The sequence below is a fragment of the Cinclus cinclus genome, chromosome 1 (genome assembly GCF_963662255.1).
Source record: "Cinclus cinclus chromosome 1, bCinCin1.1, whole genome shotgun sequence".
In the NCBI taxonomy this organism is placed as follows: domain Eukaryota; kingdom Metazoa; phylum Chordata; class Aves; order Passeriformes; family Cinclidae; genus Cinclus; species Cinclus cinclus.
In genome coordinates this window covers 77,998,932-78,019,006 of record NC_085046.1, presented here as the reverse complement: position 1 = coordinate 78,019,006, position 20,075 = coordinate 77,998,932, and the positions used below count along the sequence as shown (strand labels likewise).

Here is a 20,075-nt window from a genome sequence, read left to right as displayed (position 1 = left end):
AACTATGGATGCAGGGCTGTAGGGCCATGATGCCAAAGAAAAATCATGCACACATTTATTAGAATAGGAATTGTCTCTCACTGAAAGTATCACAGATCTACTACATTTTTTCTGTGTAAGCTACTTAAGAGCAGGTGATTCTCTGCTGGATATGCAGATACACTTGGCACGTCTTGCTCTTATATATGATAACATGAAAACAGTTTTTCATATCCAATTTTGAGTAAAATGGAAAGGAACCATGCACCCAACCTCAACATCTTACAGAAGTTCTTTCAATTTCAACACAATTAACAGGCACATTTACAGTAGCACTCAGAAAAAGAAAAACCTACCCACAGTGCAATCAAATGCAAAGTCTTTGTGTGAAAGTATAAAGGATATAAATGAAAGGTTGGGTGCAACAGTTGAAATTTCATTTATGTCAAACAGCGTCTCTTAAAGCTGCCTTAAGGCACAGGACTATGAAGTGTCCAAAGCAATATCTATTTTTAGGGAAGGTACGCAAGAGCCAGAGAATTGCAAGCCACTAAACACTCATCTCCGCTCTGTGCAAACTGTCAGGAAAACTAACAAAGGACATGCATGCCTGTCCTAATGTAAGCTGTAAAGGACATCCTATCACAAACCTTCTGCCCTTTCAAAAAGTGAACCTGCTTTTAGATGAACATTCATGTTCATAAAAAATCACCTGAATTTCTGAGAAGGCTTTCAACAAGGTCCCTCATCAAATGCTTTTATGGAGCCTGAGAAGCCATGAGAAATGAGAGGAACTACTCTGGTAAAGACAGAGACCAGTTTCAAGGAACAGCAGAATTTAATCAAGTACCACATGATTTCTTGCAAAAAGGCAGATGAAATGTGAAGAAATTAAAAGAGAAAAAAAGCTCCAGAAACTTTTAAAGTCACATTGGCTTTAAGCTGATCTTTACTACTACTACTATTACTTAACTAGGACATTACCTTGAAGTGATTATGTATCCATGAAAACATCATCTCAGAGTTCAGTAGAGGTTTAAAAAAAACCCTATCACGTGTTAGGATTTGTCATGAAAAGAAGGGAGGGACAACATATAATCCAAGAATCTTCTTGGATGCTGAATGCTATTTGTAATTCTGTCCCCCCAGCAAAAAAGAGCACAGATATGGAAGAAAAGTGCAGCAAAGTACAATGAAGACATCAAAACTCAGAAAACCTCTATTTTGGGAAAAATTAAGCAGTCATGAACTGAAAGAAAACAGGACAGGACAGAAGTTTATAAAAGTCACAGCTTGCTGGAGAATACTAATGGAGAATAATTGCCCAGTATTTCTTCAAACAAGAAAAAAATGTGAGAAGAGTTACAAACTATTATAGAGCAGTAAACAAACAGATGACTGTTCACAAAGCACGTGGTTCAGCTGTGGATCTCTGTGCTACAGGATGTTGCCAACAGCAGCAGTTTGTAAGAACAAAAGCAATGAGACTAACTCACAGAAGGTCCACCAAGAACAACTTGAGGGGGTGTGGTAGGGGTAAGGTTCAACTGGAAGCTGCAGAGAAAGTACACCAGGAGAACCTTGCAAGCTTATCTGCTTTAATGCAGGACATTACCCAAGGTCATGTTTCTCCTGGCTGGATCCCTTCATAGAGCAGATGCTGGGCTAAATGGACACATACAATGCTTGTATTATATTACCCAAGGGCATGAGCTATGGTGAGCTCATCAAATTCTCTTTTCCACTCTCTGCATTGTTTCCCCACAGAACAGCAAATCAAGTCCAGGGTTCTGAACAACTGAAAACCTGAATCCAAGTTATTTAAAGTACTGTTTATAGTCTTTTCATTAAAATCAAATATTCTGGTTTGGAGACCTGATGAACTGGGGAGTAAGAGAAAAAAAAAGTATCAGACTGCAGAATTATTTTTTGTGGAAACAAAAGACATTCAAAAAACCTATGTTTCCTTCAACTTCACAAGTAATTTGACTTTCTTTGCCTTCCTCTTCTCAAATGTGAACAGACAGGTAAATTCAGATTCAAAACCCCAGAAGACAGTAAATTTTCTGTAAATTTACAGGTGGAAGAGATGAAACATAAATCACACTAATCAACTGTACCACAGCAATAGCTTCTCAATTAAAATTTTTGAAGAACTGCCACTCTACACAGATACACAAAGTAGCAAAAGCTATAACAAAAGAAGCATTTTACTCTGCTCAGTTAATGAACTAAGCTGTCATCAATTCCACATTGCTTCATATCATGCTTATAGGAAAGTCTGACGAGATTTCATACCTGTGGAAGTTTAGAGGTATGAAACTGAACAGGAGCTGCACATCTGAACTACTTTCTGTAATTTCTATAACACTGGTATCTGTCTCTAGAAGGAAAACAAAACCTGGCATCTTCCCTTTTTTAACTCTGCATTACTGTTTCTTCACTGTCAGGCTATAATACAATAGTGTACCAGTGGTTATGCTTTCAAATTATGTCAGATGTATGTATAATAAATCCTGGTGGTCTGCTTAGAAGAACAATGCTTTAAATATGAAACCTTTTTTTCTGAAAATGGATTATCTGCAAATCATTTAGACATTGCTTATACTGCTGCCATGCTTAAGGAATGGTGCTCCCCAGTTCAGTGCTCCCACTGAAACACTCCAAACCATACACTGCTTGCTCACTCCCCCATCACCCCTTCTCCTGTGGAGGGCTGGACAGGAGAACTGGAGACAAAAAGGCAAAGATCATGGACTGAAATAAGAAAAATTTATGGGCAACACCAACTAGAAACAACAACAAACAGCAATAGCAACAATATCAGAGTATATGTGGCAGGTGAATGATTCATACACCATGTGTAAAACTCCAACCACACCTGATCCTGCTGCCACACTACTTGACCTGCAAGTGACTCCTGCCCCCATCCCTGGAAAATGAGAGGTGGTAGAGAATAACCTCTGGGTCCTGGCCATGCCCCTTCTGGCTACATGCCCTTTCTGGCAAAAACTAACCTTGTCCTGGCCACAAATTAAAAAAAAATTATATACTCTGCACTAACATAACATAAACATTTGCCTAAGATAGGTCAATGACATGTCAACTGGCTTCAGAATTATTAATTTCTATTCATATGGCTATCAACTAGTATTTATTGGCAGTTGCAACGATCAATTACTTGTGTTGATTTAAAGAGAAACCCCAGCAAGCTTACCTACTTTCAGTCAGCAGTACTGGTATAATGAAGTTCTAAAAGTTACCTTCTTGACCAACACAGTATTATTCCACTTTTCAAAGAAAGCACTCGTTCTCAGAAAACACAAAACATGATAATCCTAGTGTAAGAAAAAGCATTTCTAGAACTATTCTGATATATTACTCTATACTTTCACATAACTCAAATCAGAAGAAAGAATTTGTTAAAAGCTATGAACAAGCAGTAATAAACTTAGAGAGTATTTTCAGATCAAAATAATTCAGCAATTAATTAGAGGAAAACAGACTTTAAAAAAAAATTCAAGGCCAACCATAAAAAATAAAGGAATAAATAACCATGCATTAAAAATAAAATACCTACTTGCTAGTGATGGCCCTCCAAAGCTGCGCACCTGCAATTGTAGGAATGTAAGATGAAACACAATGCACTAAGTCAGAAATAATTTTTATTCATAGAACACGTTCAGAACTGGGACAAAATGACCAAGGAATTCTCTGTATCAGTAAAACAGGAAAGCTATGTTATCTTTATCTTACAGTAAACGTTCTTGAAATGCTTTCTGTAAATTAACATACAGTTAAAATCTAAATGGAAAAAGTCAAAAACTTCTATGGCTACATTTCCACATGGAATGATGTCATGAAGATGATAATCTACATAACTTTTACATCAGCATACCCTTTACTTTGACAGCTGCCAACCACTTTACATTCCTCATGAATCTGTAATAGTCATGCCATCTAGTGGCTGACTGGAAGCGTGAAGCAGCGACACAGATGTGTTATACCGAAATATTTTCTGGTTTTTGGAGTGGCACTTCACTGATTTCTATTCATTACCACGAGACTCCTACAGCATTACTTTGAGAGCCTGATTTTTCTTGAACTATATCTACAATGGCATCAAAGAAAATAGTACAATAAATGAGTTGACTACAGCAAATAGTTATTTTATAAACTAGGAAACACAGGTTTTCCTAGCCTCATCTCTAAAATGAATGGTTAAATAATCATACAAACAGGAGAGTGGTACATCGTGGATTTGGTCACTACAAAAATATTATTTACAGGTATGAGTGAATTTACCTAAATCATTGCCTACCAGCTAGCAAGGTATTCAATGTTTGTGGTGATTTATGCAGCACAGAGCTTAAAAAATCAAATTCTGCTTAGCTTTATAAGTTGGCCCCTGGGCATGTAATACTCAAGCAGGAAATATAATGGTAACCAAGACTCCCAGAAAAGGGAACGCCAGTAAATCATCCTTCAGAATAGGTAGAAAATACCTGCTGTAATTTAGCAGGGAATAATGGGCTTTAGTAGTCAGAAATTACATATTATTACATTAAAAAGGAAAACCATGCTTCTCTGACATCTATTTCTTACTTTTGTACTATGTTCAGATGTTTTTTTAATAAAACACTTTGCATGGGACTTAATAACAAGCAAAAGGCAAAATAAGTATCTTGGGGAAAAAAACCCCTAATGGCAATGAAAATTAAAACTTAGGATGAACATTTTGTCAAAGAATTTTCAAGATGGTAATAAAGTACAGGGCAGGAATTGAAAAAAAAAAGAAAAAAACAGACAAACAAACAAAAAAAACCACCAAACCAAAAAACCTCCAACAAACCAGAACAGCAAACAAACTCAAAATCCCTTTCAAAATTATTCATAATTCACATAAGACTTTTTACACTCTGGAAACTAAATGCTTTACAAAGTAAAAAGAAAATATTGCTTACTTCTTACTACAACTGTGCTAAGATAGGTAATTTCTCTATCTATTTACAAATTCCACTGATTTATATTGGATGTCCCTAAATTTCAAAAAATTATATCATTAATGTTGGAAGAAGTATGAATGTTTATGAAAACTCTGTATTTTAGAAAAGATGCATTTTTCAGACCTAGCAGTTAAGAAACAAGTATGACTGTCCACTCCTTACAATTACACTCATCTAAAGGCTAAAACAAATCTCCCTCCCTATAAAATACAGCAAAACTTCATTGAAAATAGACCATCACAGATCTACTATCACTCTCTAAAATTAGCTGATACTTTTACAATAATCATAATATTGACCCGGTTTTAGTAATGAATTAGCATGCTCCAAATTGGGTGTTTAAGCACAAAACTCTATCAGTAAACTTACCTTTTAGCTTTGAGAACACCAAATCCTTCATTATCTGAAAAATTAACACTCCAAGTATTACAAGAGAAGTCAGATGATACACTCTCCAAGGGGTCAATGCAACAAACCTACAATGTCAAGAAGAAATAAAGGTTGAATACTTTAAAACTCATTGGAAGCATGCAAACACTGACAGCTGCTACTAATACCGAAAATAAATAGGAAGAAATAGACTCAGATTGCAATAATTGAATTCCGTTTCTCCCCACAACCTTTCCATGAGAAGCAAGTATTGAGAGGTCTGAGCATGACATTCAAAGATACAAAGATTAAACACTGAGTTTGTAGTAGATTTTTGTCCATACATTTTTTTACGCATAGAGAAAATAAAAAAAAAGAAAATATTTTAATCATTGCACAGAAAATACTACTTTAACTGTGGTCTCATTAAAATTAATTGTCTTGGCACAATGCACCAAAAAAAGGTTAAAAATTTTCTTTTGTTCCCTACAGAACCTATGTTTAAGCAAGATTTTCATACAAATCATTGCTTCAAACACAAAAATGAGCATAACACTAAAACTTGTCTTCATAACAAGCTTTCATGAATTTTGGTTTTAATTACATAATTTTTTAGAACATGTCTATTCAAGTCAAACAGACCTAGACTCAGAAAGTATGAATTATAATCTCATGCACTGCTGACTTTGCTATCCAGGTGTGTTTGCAGATTAGCTCTTCTATCTGTTTTACTGGTAAATATCCTAACTCACAAAAGAAAAAAAAAAAAGGGGGTGTGAAGTAAAAAGAATTAAAATTCAACTAAATAAATAAAAAAGCTAAGGTATTTTAATAGCTGTTTTTGAGCACTTTAAATCAGAGTTCTGAATAGAAACAGAGAACAAGTTATTTTTTCCAAGTAAAAGCAATTAACTTTAAAAAGTTGAGCTTAGCCAAAACCAGTAAGAAGCCACTGTCCAAGGCCCTGGATCAAATGAGAATACCAACAGAAACAAAATCGTACAAAACTGGGATGATTTCAAGAAACCTCTCAGATTTGAAAACAGGGCTGCTATCCAATGAGTTTCTGCTGCAGAGGTTTTCTGCAAGAAAGAGGGAGAAGGGGAGTGAAAATTGCAAATGTAGCCACTGCAGGAAGCCTAGAGGCACCCTTTGAGCACACTTGGGTTTTTTTAGAAAGAAAATCAACTTCACAATATTTCTAACGAGATCAAGACATACTGCTGTAGTAGCAAACTGCTCCAGTATTCCTTGAAAACCTCAAAAAGAAAGACTGCATTAAAGAAAATGTCCATGCCACTAATTTTCACATTTAACACAAACTTGTAATACCAATCACCTTGAGCAGACCAGTATATGAATTCCAACACAAATACAAAGCTCACTCTGAAGGTTTTATCCAAGTACAAATGGTTTTTGTATCTGTAGAGAATTTTAAGACTATTATATAAAATATATTTATAAAATCAGCATATTTGTATAATTCAGACAGCTCAAGAAAATCAGCAGAGAAGTATAGAGAAAAACTATTACAATGCAACCTCTATCAAAACTGCCCAATCATAGCTCACTAAATCAAAACTTGTAACAGCTTTGCATGTTGTCCTACTATTTTTCCTGGTAATATTATTAAGCATTAACAATCTTTGACTGCGTGTAAGTGTTAAGTTTGACACGTGATGCTGTATAAAAAAATCAAGTGAAGAATTTTTTCTCCAACTTCTAGGCAGCAGAAGTTTCTAACAAATGCAGACCTTCAAATCGTTTGGGCTTAGTACCATGTCCATTCTATATGGTCTTCATGGTGCTTGTGCATGAATGTTTACAGAATGACACAGAATGCCCTGACTTAGCAATTACCATCTGCGACTCTTTGTTCTTTGCATTTGGTCTCAAATACGTACACCAATACAAAATTTGATATACAAGTGTGTGCATGTGTGTACGTATACGCACATCTTATTAGTTTTCAAGACAAGATCAGATGCTTACTAAGAAGGCTTAGTGTGTCTTTCAAAAAATGCACAGAACATGTTTGACCTACTTTATGCTCACCACTAAACCATACTGTTAGTTTCACTGCAATCACAGCTGTCACCTGCTGTTAAAAACAACTGCACTAATGCGAACCAGGATTAGCAAACAAGGATTAACAAGGTAGCATCCTCTCTGAAAGATGGGAGTTTCCAAGTCATATGCTATTCCACCTTCTTGATACTGCAGTATTCCTGCTCCAGTATTTGAGGAAAAAAACTGTAATCTAGTTGAAGCAGCTAATGTAGTCACCAAACAGGGACTCTTCATTTTTTTGGAAAGCTTTGAATTGTTCTGACTGAACCTCCCATGCCTTAACACTACCAGCTTTTTATCTAGACTGTGATATTTGCAAGAAAGACCATCCCTTGTGCATTCATTCATCCAGCTTGTGTCAGCTCTCAGGTGCCAGAGCAACACAGATAGAAAAACTGTTTGTGAGACAATATGTCAGAGATCTGTGTCCTTGAAGCCCTTCCTGGTGAAAAGCTGATAAGGTCCCCTTGTACTTTTTTGGCATACATCTATCATAAGCTTATCAAACAGTTAGTTCAACATGCAAGGATATGAAAACCAATTATTATGTTACTACCACTGTCAGGATTCAGAATTCTTCTAGGAATTATCAACACTGTGCACAGCAACTGGAATAACAGTTTCTGTGGTACTTGTGCTTATTAATAAAGGGCATTTTTCCCCTTCTTAAAAAAAAAAAAAGAAAATATAGACTGTGCTCTCAAGCATTTCTAACACACACATATGAAAAAAATAAAAGGCTCCACAATGAAATATTCATATACTGCACTGAAGAATGCTATGTAAGAAAAGCTTACTGAACATGCTCTCTTTTTAAAGTAATAAACAAAACAGACTGAAGTTCAAATTGTTTAATTTCTTCTACAAGTGGTGTGCAAGTAAAAAACATTACTAGAGACATAACTAAGACTTGTTTCCCCCTTGAATGTTTTTTTGGGGGGAATGGGGGAGGGGTTAAGAAAGCAAAGGTTAAAACAATGTACAGATTGATGCATTCCAGATAACTACAGCAATTAACAGGTCAGCTTGCACAACAAAGGGACAAGAAATTCTGCTGTAGGTAGTGCAGGACTGCAAAAAAACCCCAGTCATGAGGCACCCAGGACTCCGTCCCCATCCCTGGCTGAACAGGCAGTCCCTGAACAGGAAAGGCCCTCACTCAGACACAGCCCCAAGGCTGGGACACAGCCACCTACCTACCTTTGAGGGTGCAAGGAATGCCTGCCCCCTGCACTGATGGCAACAGTGGCCTCACTGTGAAGGATGTCCAGAGCACTCAAGTGAAAGAGCTACTGGAGGAGCTAAGCAGGTGGCAGACCACTATGGAGTAGGACTTTCAAAAGCTTTATTGTGTAAGAACCCAACCAATGTGCTCCAACCTGAGCACATTTGACAACTGATCTCTGGTTGTCCTTCCAACCTCTGTTCTTCTTTGTTGAAAGAATGCAAGTGTGAAGGAGTCAAGCCTGCTACTCAATTCCACTGTGGAAGACTGAGAAACAGGAGTTATATTTTTGTAAACTGAAACAGGAGTTATACCAATGGATAATTAAACAGTGGTTGCCCACAAAGATTGTGCAATGTCCAACCTTGACGTCTGTGAAGACAAAACCCTGAGCAATCTGATCTGAATTAAGTACTGATCTTATTTTGAGCTGCAAGTCATATTAGAGACCTCACAAAGCTCCTACCAACCTGAATGGTATTTTCATTCTGTGACTATTTTGGGCTAGTAGAAGTGGTTGGCAAATATTTTTCAGTAAGATGTTGACCTTAGAACATAGAGAGAGGCCCAACAGTTTCTGTTTCTGGGCCTGCTTATACTGAAGCTGTATATGACGATGAAATGATTCTAAACTGCACAAGTAAGAATCAAAACTTGACAACTTGCACAATTAAAAATGTAAATTCTTCAGCTGCATGATGGTAAACCTAAATATGGAAAAGTAGCCTAAGATACCTTCTCCTTCTTTTCTCCAGTTCTTTATCATATGGAATGGTCATATGTCAATACTGTCAAGTTGTTGTATCAAAAAGCAGGCATCTCACAGTGCACCAGAATTGTCTCAGAGCACCTGGGACAATTAACTGCACAAGCTAGATTGTACAAAGTTATTCAAGTGTCATGAGCCAGCTAAGAAATTATGAAGGTTAACAATATCATACAGTATTGCAGTCAGTAAACATAATAAAAACTTGTGGGGCATTACAAAAGCTATTTTTAATTGTAACATGAGATACAGGGAAGGCACAGACCTACCAAATTGTTTCAAATGTTAAATAAATTAATTTGATTCTTTCATTTCAGCTGTTAAGGTTTTCGGTTTTTTACAACACATTCTACAACTATGGATGAATTGCACTTTGTAAATACAAAACATAACACAAAACATAACATTTAATCAAAAATTAAAATATTTAAATTATCAGCAGCCAGTGCTAGTTATTTCTGGAAAGCCTTAGCAGATACATTTTTAATAACCATCTCTCCTTAGAGGAATTCCAGAGAAAATCACATAAATAAATGAAAGCTGTCAATAACACAGATGTGGGCATAGAGCTTTGCTTTACCATCAGTTTTTATGACACATTTATTGGCTGCATGAGTGACTTGTGGCCTTCAGTTCTGTTTTCCACAAACTCATACTTACATCTTAAAACCAGGGGCCAAAATCTTCAGAGTAATTCTGTGGAGTTCTAAAGAGCGCAGGCAGGTATATAACTGTTTCCTCATCAAATGTTTAGGTGAAAATTTACTGACACCTTTCAGCCAAAGCTTTCCATAGAACTGGTCTTCTCCCAGTCAGACACTGATAAGCAAGCATGGCCCTCCCCTGAGCACAGAAAATATTTCTAGCACATTCTGAGAATACTAATCTGCCAATTTCAAAGCTGTGTGTATTTTGCTCTTACAGGGGGACGACGTAACACTGTTTCAGACAAACATCTACAGTGAAGGCATTTGAGTAAGGAAAAGATGTGGTAATAATGGTTTCCTGGTGGTTACTGTTTCCTGCTTGGAGCTGAATGTAGACCATTCTTCCATGCTTACTGCTGGAGCCATCAACACCTATCTGGCTGCAATCAATTCTGATGACCATCTCAAGCAAGAGTTCTGGGTAAGGGGACTTGTTTTCTTCTAATTACAGCATGAAGTACATTGCCTGAACAATGTTTTGGAAACACCTGGTAAAGGTAGCTTGTACCTTTACCGTTCACTCGGTCAATAATCTTGTTTGCCCTTCTTTTAATCAAGAAGGAAAAATATATATTCAACTCTATTTTATTTACAGGCAATTTAATGCTTAGACTCTCCTAACTGAAAAACCACTCCAAAGCAGGTTTGCGAACCCTGGTTTTTAGGCCTACAAAATGCACAACTTTTATGTGAATTGCTCTTCTATATAAATGATTTCCATACTAAGCCTCTGTAAATATCAAAATGCTGTATCTACAAATACGGAAATCCAAGCCTCAACTATTCAAAATGTTGGAAATCAGAACTCAGTAATCCTGTATTTTTCCTATTGCTCCTTTAGTACACCTCGCTGTTGGGGTATAACAGTAGCTGGCAATTAAGGTTTCTCACCTTTCTCTCATTCTGATGAGATGGGAAGGAGAACAGAAAGAAGTAAAAGCTGGGGCTTAAGAACACTTTAACAATTTAAATAAAGTTAATAAGAGTAACAATAAAAAATGAAATGTGATACAACAAAAAAAGAGAGGAACAAAATCCAAGATCAGTGATGCACAATACCACTGCTTATCACCTGCTGACCGGTGATCAGCCCAACCCCATCAGCTACTCCTTCCAGTGGGTAGCTCCTGGCCAGCTCCTCCCAGTTTGTGTGCTGGGCATAACACACTGTGGTTTGGAATATCTCTTCAGCCAGCTTGGGTCAGCTGTCCTGGCTGTGCTCCTTCCTGACTTCTTGTGCACCTTCTCACTGGCAGAGCATGGAAAACTGGAAAGACCTTGACTTAGGGTAAACACTGCTCAGCAATAACTGAAACATCAGTTTATTATCAACTTTGTTCTCATACTGAATCCAAAATACAGTGCTGCAATGCTGTACCAGGAAGAAAAAGAATTCCATCCCTGCAGAAACCAAGACACCTGGCCTGAGCCAAAGTATTTAGATAACTTTTCAAGAATTATAGTGCAAAAATCCCTTCCCAATTCCTACACAAAAAGTGTAGATTTTCACTTAAGGCAGAGTAAGTCATGCAGTTATACTTTAGTTATACAAAAAGTTATACTTCTTTTGGTAGAATCTCTTTACAGAATAGATTTTGATAAAATACTATTATATTTATAACATATTTAACTGTCAACCTATATGTCTGAAAAATACACAAAAAATGGTACAACAGATTCTGTGTTGAAGGGAAGGAATTACATGTAAAAGCACATCTGCATATGTGCTGTCAAAAATTTTAGAAGGAACAAAGACTTAAATTCAGTCTAAAAAATCCTCCCCACCCCCTCCAAAAGGCATAATGTGTCAAACAGAGGAATTTCATAAGCATTTACTCCATATCTGATGTTAATTAAATATAAAAATATGCACACCAGCACTCTGGGTACCTTGAACTTAGAAAGCTGTATATCTGTTTAGCTGAAAACCTGTGAAATGTTGTAATAGAATGCTTCTTAAAAACACGCACATTAAAAGTGTTTTAGATCATGTCTAATTTAGTAGAGAAAATCCTTCCATAAAGACATAAATTAGAAAGAACCAACATTTTTCACTTCAACATTTTCTTTAAATAAGAGTTCCATCCAAAAACTTAGGTACTTGAGATATTTCAGAGTGAAATGAAGCACTGAAAAGCAGCTGATTTGTAACCTATGTGCCAGCTAGCAAAGAGTGTTCCATTGGATAGCACCCAGAAATCTAAAAATTCTCTCACTAGGTACATAAGAACAAACAAATAATTTAAAAAAAATAACCCTCAAGCAGAAGAGGCATGCTTATTATTCTAAAACTTGAATCACTTTTTAAATTTTTTTTCTTTGTTAAGACAAAGAAAACTCAACTATCAACCTTTTATTCAAAGAGCTTATTTGTCAGGTTTCATTGAAATGATTAGGATCGTATTTATTCAGCCAGAAAGCACACACAAAATCAGTTTCTTTAGAAAGCCTTCTAGAACTTAGCAGGGGGGCAAAAAAATGAATAACAAATAAACCTCTTGTCTTAAGAAGCAGACTCCCAGAAATTTAAATTACTGTTATTTTGACAGCCATCTGCAGAAAGGTGAAGGTGTGTGCACAGGTTTCAGGGCAAAAGCAAAGATTGGCTGGACAATGCTAAGTTAACACATAGAACAGGAAGTCAAATAGTGTACTTTCTCCACCCCAACTCAAGAAACCAGCTCTTAAACTTAAAAATAAGTCTAAATAAAACCAAAAATAGTTTAAGTCTCTAAGAAAAAAAAAAAAAACAAACACTAGAAAAATCGTTCCAATGCTTTGCATTTAATCACCAAAGATAAATGTGCTTATAAACAGGTACATTTGGAAGTATATTGATGGTCTGGGAAATAGGATTAAGTTAATAATTTCACATGGCAAAATTATCTTATGCTGTTTACAAGGAAACTTCTTGAGGAACGTAGCAGTTAGAATCATGTTTCAATATTTGTGCTTTTGGATCGATTTACTGCAACCTGTTCCATTCAGACAGGCACATAAAAAACAATTGAGAAGGAGAAAGTTTAAATGACCTAAACTACATACCTTCAGAGTTTACTGTGACATCAAATTCAACTGTTACATCAGTGAAAACAGGGGATGATATTTCCATGCAAGTAAAAATTATTTTGATTTAAGCACATAACATCAAATAACCTTGGCTGCTTTGTTTTTGCAGACAAATGCCCAGATGACCTTAATTAACCTGTGCTCTGGCAAAGTACAGAAGAAATCTTAATCCCATTTTCTCATACAGTAGCAGCAGTTTGAGCAGTAGCACCTCTACCATACTGCCCTAAATCTCCTTTTCTTTAATGCTCTCATTAGTCCTGTAACATCTACCATGGAGCATAGCATAGCCCCCTAAAACGCCCATTGTTCTCAAAATTCTACTTACTATTTGAAAGGTCTCATTATTTTTAAGCATTATACAAAGAAATTATAATTTCTCTCTTCAAACAACTGCTTTAGACAAAGCATATGTATGTTTCAGCAGGACAGAATAAACACAAGCCATGCTGCACTTCCTTTCTATTCTCCTTTGTTCTGGATTTCCATCTTCCATGAAGTTCTCATCCTAGATTTGATCTGAAATTGTTTAGTAATGCTTGCTTTTCCCCAACTACCCCACTTGATTTCTTTTCTAACTGATCCTGATTTCATCTTATTTGTTGAAAAATGCTGTCAGCTGTCCAGGTTTTTATGTAACATTGTCTGGCTCTTAAACAATGTCAGTGTTCATTCCTGTAAACTAATCTCTCAGCCAAAAGTATGCAAACTGTCACTAAAAAGCTGTTAATGGCTTTTAATTATATTTGCTAACTAAATCAAATTAATTTAACTTTCTGTTCCACTTTTCTACCTCCAAAGCTTTCAAAAGTTATCATAATTTGTACTGGAAAAGTGAACATAAACCTAAAACTGCCTGAGTAAAAACAAATAGGCCCTAAAATTATATCACAACTTGTGCTGAGGTTGGAATTTTAGCTTTACTTGAGGAAGAGTAGTTTTGGAATACCACCTTCTAGGAAGCAAAAAACAACAAACCAGAAACATTTTTCAAGCTTGAAGAAATATCAGCAATTTGCTATACTACAGCTAGATGTAAGAAAATAAATCTCAATACCAATAAGTTACAAAGACCTACCAAAAGGCAGCAAATTAAGTTAGAACTATCAGACTAGAAGAAACAAACTAGCAACCATACAAGAAACCCATTCAAGTGAATGCAAAGAGAATTTCAAAGCTGTCCATGCCAGAATTTTCTTCTCTTTTCTGACAATGAATGTATTATCATTACAAAAGAATAATGCCAATACTTAACCTACTCTACCATTCCTACTTGAGTGATCAGAGACACAAACTCTTAATAGAATTTAAGGCAGGAGTATTCACTTTTGTGCTATCTCAATACTTTGGATTTCAGGAAAGTAATCCCAAAACAACTACGAATGTAGCTCTAAGATTTCCTGCAACAAAGACAGCCAAAGGCCAAAATTTCCCACATTCAAAATCATATTTAGCATGTGAGTTTTCCTTAGCTATAAGGAAAAATCCGTATGTGTTCTCCTGACTTGGAAGATATTACAAATTTAATTAATTGATCTGAAGACCAATATACTACAAACTGACCTCAGAGTATCAACACCCTGCCTTACTTCAACTCACTTAACTTCCCTGTATTTTTCTTTATGTTTTGATTTCCAAGATTTCTTTCATTCCAATTCTCACTTGACATCTTGTCACCAAGAATGTCCTGAGTAGTTCTCCTAGACCACATCCCCAGTGATAGCCACAGCCAGCGCCAATAGTGAACAAAAACGTAAAGTCCACAAATATATAAAACAGGGCTGCTGCATGTCTTAAAGGTCAGTTTCGTTCTTGTAACAAAGAATAAAAATGCAAGCATACTGCTCTCTAATTGGGCAGAAATCTTGCTTTATAGGCAAGCTGCCCATCAAGGTATAGTAGTGGTAGCATTTACAAGTTGTGTGCAAATACATGAAAGAAATGCTTAACTTAGTATTGCTTTTTTACATTGAAAAAACAAATTAATAAATGAAAAGTACTTTGAAATCTCTCCGTGGTATACTTTATCATTGCCAAGCAGAGACTTCAAGTAAGAGACACTTCAAGAACAAATCTTAAACTGAACTGGATACTTTAAAACAAAACAAACACTTCAATAACAACTCCTAAAATAAACTGGATACTTAAAAACAAAATACACCAAGTCGCTAAACTCTGAATGTGTGTTTTGTTGCTAACATTTAAAGAGCAATTTGATTTTCTGTCTGGAAAATACACAATCTATACCTGATGCAATTCAGATATAAGCAATATTGTTTTCCCTCGATTGTTTCTATCAGACAATGGAAATATTCACTCGGTCTGAGACCAAACAAACAAACAAACAAAAAATACGGGTACAGATGGTGACAAAAGACTATTTTTTAGGGCAAATTAGGCCTGCACACCTGTCTAAATCAGGAACTGATACTTGCATTTTACAGAGTTGGTCAGTTACTTTGTTGGGCCGGTACAATAACATCATGCAATTTTGGTAACAACACACCTGCAGTAACATGCAAATACACCTTCCGGGGTCAGAAGTTATATTAAAACCCTCAAAGAAAAATGTGGATTTGGGCTGGTGAAGAGAACAGCAAACAGGTTAATGCAGTAACTTTGTTCCACAAGGAGACGGGAAAAGAGGAAAGATCTATTACATCTTAGTCTTTCTGCTACCTCCCTTCACAACAAAATCCTAGGGAAATCAGAAAACTGGGCAATTGGTGAACAGATGTAACTGGTGTATATAGGGATTACCTTGCAGACATTAATGTACCTAGGTTCGAAACATTTATCTGCAGATAGAAGACATATATTTGAAATAGATATATGCAAACTACAAAACACCTGGAACAGTACAGAACTACTGAAAATAAACTTGTCCCTCTGACCTTGTAGAAATTTAATATTACAGACAGGGAGAACAAAAAGCTGCCACTGTCCCCTCTATTCCATTCAAACAGCAAATAATAATTAGGATACAATGCTAGCTTAAAAATCTAGCACTGAATGTTAATATTTGGCTAAGATTAAGCCCAAGACTGAAAGTTATCAGTCAACAGCCTAACACTTAGAACACCTGGAGTGAACTTCTGGGACCAGCACAGAGTTTCTCTGTTCTCGGGCTAATCACTCACTTTTTCAGTAAAAAGGCTGTAAAACAGGGGGGAAAAAACCAACCTTCTTTTCCTGTGTTATTTTGACTTTAGTCTTCAAACTACACACAGCACAAGAATCTAAATAATATTTCAGATGGTTAGGTGCAAAATAATATACATAAATTTATATCTACAAACCTTGTTCATTTTATGGATTTTCAGTCAGGTTCATTTGGGGCAAGAGGCTTACAGCTGTTCATGGTGAAAAAATAATGGATGTGGTAACTGAAAAATGCTTTTTTGGCAGCCAGATTTGTCTACTTTTATTACTCTCATGTTAAAAGGTCTACAATTATCTGTCAGGAATATTTAAAGAAGACAAACAAGGAAATCAGAATTAAGTTAGTAAATTTCTTGTACTTACAAGAACAGTATTTTAGTAGTAACTGTCCTTATATACAATACAATGGCTAGGAGATTTTTAACGCAAAAGAGGCAACTATGGAATATATTTTTTTAAAGAATCCTGTGACACCAAAGAAACAGTTCACTCAGCAGCTCCTACCACAACAGTTTACACAGGAAGCATTTTGATGGGTATACATACAAGAACTAAACTAATCATGAGAAAAACAGTCCTAACAAAATTAAATGGATAGAAGGACCTGGTGTTGCTTTTCCAGAATTCAAAAAACCGTAAAATTAAACCTCACCTCCCCTTTCTCCCTTCCACCAGCGCTGTTGCTGTATAGTGGGAAAAAGTCTCCTTCTCAACTCCAAGATCCTAATTAGAGACTGAATGCACTGGGAGTCCCCCTGTGGGGCAGGGATACTTGCAGGCACACGACAAAGAAGAGGCACATGAAACACCAACTAGGAAATGCTCCTTCTACCTACAGGCTCCAGCCAGCACAAATCCCTGTTAGGAGAGACTTCCCAGGCAGCAGGGGTGGACACTTGCTCCCAGTGCTGAAGCAGTAGTGACTGTCTGAATCATCACAAACCAGGCTGACCAGCTGGATCTCAAACAAGAAGAGGAGAAGCAGCAAACACTGTGCTGCAAACACTCGCAATTCCAATACCAAAGCAGGGAAATGTGAACTCAGATTTAAATCATTGTTTAATTTTCACAGTGTCAGATTTCATAGGTTTGTTAACAAGATCTTTCCTGGTGCTCTCAAACCACAGAAGTTTACTGGTCATCATTCCTGCTTCTACACATTTCTTAGTCCATCGACACTTTTCCAAACTCCCTGGCACTAGGATAGTGAGTTTCTTTCTGAGGTAAAATACCACCAAATTAAAATGTGCAATCTGTGCCCTGACTTCTGCTGTTCCAACTCATCTTGAAAGTAATAGAGTGAGCGATAAATTTTGATAAAATAACTTCAAATATTGGTCACATAAGCTGAAAGTAAGACTACCAAAGGAGACTTCCTACAAGCATTGAATAACGCAGGCATTTTATACCTTGCTTTTGATCAAATCTCAGAAAATAACAGCCAATGGGTTGCCCAGCAGCTACCATTGCTTGAGACATGGAAATGTATTCTGCTAGATGCTGAAAATTTTATCAGAGCCACATTGAAAAGAAACATAAAGCATTATGACTCTTCCAAATGGCAGAAAGAACAGGTGACCTCTGAAGTACACAGAACATGAGAGCAAAACCATGTCACTTTCTCAATGAAAGGATGTACCATGGATACCTAAGAGCAAGACAGATAATAAAAGTCAACCTAAATTAGATGTCACATGCACTCTGCTCCTGGGATCAAAAAGGATAAAATGATTTTGAAAATATTTGCAGATATTTTCTTGTGCAGCACAAAGCTCCAGAAAAGTTTCTTTCTCTGACTTGGATTTCATGTTTAAACATCACACTGTTAGGGTTATAGAGAACAAAAGAGAGTTTGCTATTAATCCACAGCATTGGTTGTTTACCTCTTGCTCATTTAGGAGGAAAGGAGGCAGTTCCAGCCGAAGGAAACACTAGTCGGTCGTAAGAGCCTTTGCAGTATTATTAGACAGTGCACTAATTTATCAATTGCTCTACATGATCAAGCAGACATAAAACATCATTTTAGATCAGAAAGCAAAAAAACATAGGCACTGGCAAAACCTAAGTTCCCGGGAAAGCCCTGAAGAAGTTTCACACAGAAAGACAACTTTATTCCTACAGAAATTAACAGAAGAGACTTGACAAACACAACGATAAACACATGCCTATGTCATTCTCTGGGGTTTATTCAACTGAAGTGTCTCCAACTATAACAAGCTTAGTCCAAAAAGAGAACTGGTGCACTGCAGTAACATTCCGGCTGTGCCCACTTCACAAAGACTCCACTAAGTAGGCCACCGATTTGGAAAAGCACACATACCCAAAGTGAACTCTGAAGTACTGGACCAGGGCATCAGCACAGCACTGCCGATGGGCTCGGGACCTGATTTCAGCAGGTTTCAAAACTCCGCACAGAAATGCAGGCCCGCGGCTCATCTCGGCTGTGACAAACGCGAGTTCTGGGAGGGGCGTCCTGCAGCCGCCCTGCTCAGCTTCCATGTGAGACTCCTCACCACCGTCACCATCACGCATCCTGCCACGGGATATGGGGAGAGGCCGTGTGTGTGCGCGGGGCTGGGGCAGACACCGACGGTGAAAGAAGCCGGCCAAGCAGATGCACCCAGCGCCAGGGCCACGGCCGGACCCGGAGCGGCGGCGGGGGCAGGGAATGCCGTGAACGCGCAGGTGAAGCGAGAAGCGGGACCTTCCTCGGCTGGGGGCTCGGGCCAGCTCCCCCCGAGGGGCGGGCGGGAGAGAAGGGCAGGGGGAACACGCTCCTCGCGGGCGCCCAGGGAGGCGCGGGCCGGGGGGAGGAGACGCCCGGTTCGGGCGGGGCGGCGGGGGCCGGGCGGGGGCTTTCCCATCCCGGGGGCGGTCCCGACCCCGGCCCCGGCGCCCACCCCGGCTCGGCGGGCTCACCAGAAGAGCAGGTTGGCGCAGATGAAGCCGCCCAGGCTGCGGAGGGGTCGCTCCCAGCTCAGCGCCGCCGCGATGCAGCAGCCCACGGCCAGCCCCGTCTCTCCCAGCGCCGCCGCCGCCCCGGTCCCGCCTGACACCTCCGTCGGCTCCGTGTCCCCGGGCGCCGCCACGCCTGGCTCCTGCGGGGCCTCCGGTTGGCGAGGCTGCGCGGGCACCGCCGCGCTCGCCATGGCTCGGTGCGGCCGCCGGGCTGCGGCTCGGCCGGGCGGAGCTGGAGCTGGAGCTAGGGCTGGGGCTGGGGCTGGGCCGGGCCGGGGCGGCGGTGGCGGGGGCGAGGGCGGGCCCGGGGCGGAGCGCGGCGCTGCCCCCGCGTTACCCCGCTCCCGCCTCCGCGCAGGTGCGGCGGGGGCGGCGCCCGGCGGGCGGGGACGGAGCGGCCGCGATGGCGGGCGGGGGAGGCGCCGGGAGCGGGCGGGCCGGCCCGGGCCCGCCGGCCGCGGAGAGAGTTTCCCCGGGTGCGGGAGAAACCGGCGGGAGTATCCCTGTTCTCTGCTGGGGGAAAGCTGGGCAACCCCGTTGCGTTCTGTATTTGGGAAGGTGGAGCTCACCGGAAAATGTTGCCAGTGAGAATCGTCCTTCATGTCCTCGTCGCGTGTATGTGCCGCTGCCAAGCACGGTCGGAGCGCGTCCAGGGGAGGGCCACCAAGTTGATAAGAGGACTGGAGCACCTTCCCTACGAAGACAGGCTGAGGAGATCGGGGTTGCTCGGCTTGGATAAGAGGAGATTGTGTGCAGATCTCATA

General features: G+C 39.0%; 1 protein-coding gene across 1 annotated transcript in view; it reads right to left on the bottom strand.

Annotated features, from left to right (window-relative positions):
• RETREG1 (reticulophagy regulator 1) overlaps window positions 1-19,502 on the bottom strand; it is a 68,518-nt gene extending 49,016 nt beyond the window's left edge. The window contains exons 1-3 of the mRNA XM_062499636.1: window positions 19,273-19,502; window positions 5,355-5,461; window positions 3,560-3,590 (exon numbers count right to left, since the gene is read on the bottom strand). Of these exons, the coding sequence (XP_062355620.1) occupies window positions 3,560-3,590; window positions 5,355-5,461; window positions 19,273-19,502 (368 nt within the window). The remainder of the gene's footprint in view (window positions 1-3,559; window positions 3,591-5,354; window positions 5,462-19,272) is intronic.
• Between the last annotated feature and the right edge of the window lie 573 nt (window positions 19,503-20,075).